Genomic DNA, 2397 nt, shown 5'->3' on the forward strand with positions numbered 1-2397 from the left:
GTTTTTTTGTGTTTTCGGTTTTTTTTTGGTGTGTGGTTGTTGTTGTTGTTTTTTTTGGGGGGGGGGGGATTGTTGTTTATTTGTTTTGTTGTTTGTTTCTTTTAAACCAGCTAAACTAAAATCTATTTCAGGGGGAGGGGGGGGGGAGGGCTACACGGACCTGAAGGCTGTCTCGCTTTTTAGTGGATCAAATGTTACCTAATGTCACACATATAACAAGCATTGTAGGAGGTCTTTAAAATCGGTAACCAAATTAAAGAAAAAAGTTTCGTTGCCATGATACGGTAGCCATATGAGATTTTGTTGAAATGCCTTACGTAATGAATACCGCACCTTTTTCATCGAAATAGATTGGGAGTTTTCTTTTTGCATGCATGTTAGCAAACAATAGATCTACAAATTTGTCTGCTGAATTTTTCCTAAACAAACAACAACAACAACAACAACAACAACAACAACAACAACACACACACACACACACACACACACACACACACACACACACACACAGACATTTTGAAGAAACGTTCATGTTTAATGTAGGTCTACCCACCTTTTTCCCCACCACAAAGCCAGACTTTGCCGGGTTTTCTTTGATGGCTTTAATGAAGAAACCGAAGAATTTCGGGTAGACGTTTGTGGTCAAGTCTTTCATGACTTCAGCCTGAAAGAGAAAGATGAAAGTCATCTATCTATCTATCTATCTATCTATCTATCTATCTATCTATCTATCTATCTATCTCACCTTCTTTGCCTCGTCCTTCTCAAACTTGGCCTTGACCTCGGCCACCAGCACGTCTTCCTTAGACAAAACGATCTGATCGATCATCATACTCTCCAGGTTGTTGCTTCCGTGCAGACCTAAAAAAAAGAAGAAAAAATCCCACTTTAAAAGAACCCAGAACTCAGGATGTGCCTCTCAAGGGACATGCGGGTTTGGTTTGGACCAGTTCAACGGTTCAACAAATGTCTTGCGGTGACGTCTTTGGCCAGGTGACGTCGGAAGGCTAGTGGTTTGACTACCTATAGTGTAATCTCTCTCTCTCTCTCTCTCTCTCTCTCTCTCTCTCTCTCTCTCTCTCTCTCTCTCTCTCTCTCTCTCCCCTCTCTCTCTTGCCCTATTTAACTCCCAGTTGAGCATAGGCCATCAACAACATTTCTCCAGCGAAGCCTGTCCTGTGCATCCTTTTCTAGCTGTTTCCATGTTGTCCCCGCATTTTGTATTTCCGCATGTACCGCTCGCTCGCCTCCATGTCATCTTTGGTCTTCCTTTCTTACGTTTTCCTTGTGGATTCCACGTCAAAACCTGTACCTATAGTGTCATACCGGACTCGAAATAGTGCGATTGTGGGTTTGGGAGAGGGGGGGGGGGGGGGCTTGAGTCTCAGCTCGGTCTGGCGTTGTATCTTTAGAAACGTTCTTTCCACATTCCTTCCACATTCTTTTTAAAACTTAGCTTGGTCCTATCGGAGAATGACAATAAATTCAGACATTTGTCGTATAACCTCACAGTGTTGCAAGGGGTGTTAAACCTAATCACACTTTCTCACATAGGAACCGTTCACAAATGACGTCAGATAAAATTTGGCCAGAAATACCCCCCCCCCACCCCCGTCAACTTCTGTCATCTTTCCAACGACCTCACCCCCCAGTTGACGTCAACCAAAATGTACATATTTAGATAGAACCTGTACAGGATGCATTTTAATTCTATGTTTTGGAGTGGCTAGTCGCCACTACCACCACCACCAACAACAACAACCACACGATGACCCTCACCTCCCCGACCACCACCACCACCACGACGACGACCAACAACAACAACAACAACAACAACAACAACAACAACAGCAACAACAACAACAACAACAACAACAACAAACTGACCGTTCTCTCTGGCGAGGAAACTTGCCAAAGCCAGGCCCTGTACGAAAGTTTTTCCGTTGATCTCCAGGATGGGCAGACCGCCGAGCGGCGTGGCTGGGGAGGGAAACAGATCAGTCTTAGTTTGTTCGTGGGGAAAACAGAGTGTCCATGTGCTTCTTTTTATAGTAGAACCTGTTCTAACGACCACCTGTCTACGACAGTCACCTGTACAAACGACCACTTCCCATTCCTCCCCTTGTGTTTATCTCTGTTTCATCAAACTAAATATTTTGTCATTGTCCAAGAAGATCGCATATTGAAAATAACCACCTTCCTCCTCAACAACGGGTTGTCGTCTCGGACAAGTTAGACTGTACTCAGTGTTAGTTTTAGTTAGAGTTTTGAGGCACTTGCAACATAATATAAGGGCCGAAGAGTAGATCTAGAAGTGTTACAAGAGAGTAATGTACACACACACACACACACACACACACACACACACACACACACACACACACACACACACACACA

The 2397-nt window shown here is 43.9% G+C and overlaps 1 protein-coding gene across 1 annotated transcript; it reads right to left on the bottom strand.

Moving 5' to 3' along the window:
* Positions 1-509: 509 nt before the first annotated feature.
* On the bottom strand, positions 510-1980 carry LOC106014154 (glutathione S-transferase 2; the record flags this gene model as incomplete). The annotated part of the gene is made up of 3 exons (XM_013091229.1): positions 510-664; positions 746-861; positions 1888-1980. Coding segments are annotated over 3 exons (364 nt in total), but the record flags the coding sequence as incomplete, so codon positions are not given.
* Between the last annotated feature and the right edge of the window lie 417 nt (positions 1981-2397).

This window comes from Aplysia californica, unplaced genomic scaffold (assembly GCF_000002075.1).
Source record: "Aplysia californica isolate F4 #8 unplaced genomic scaffold, AplCal3.0 scaffold03418, whole genome shotgun sequence".
NCBI lineage: Eukaryota > Metazoa > Mollusca > Gastropoda > Aplysiida > Aplysiidae > Aplysia > Aplysia californica.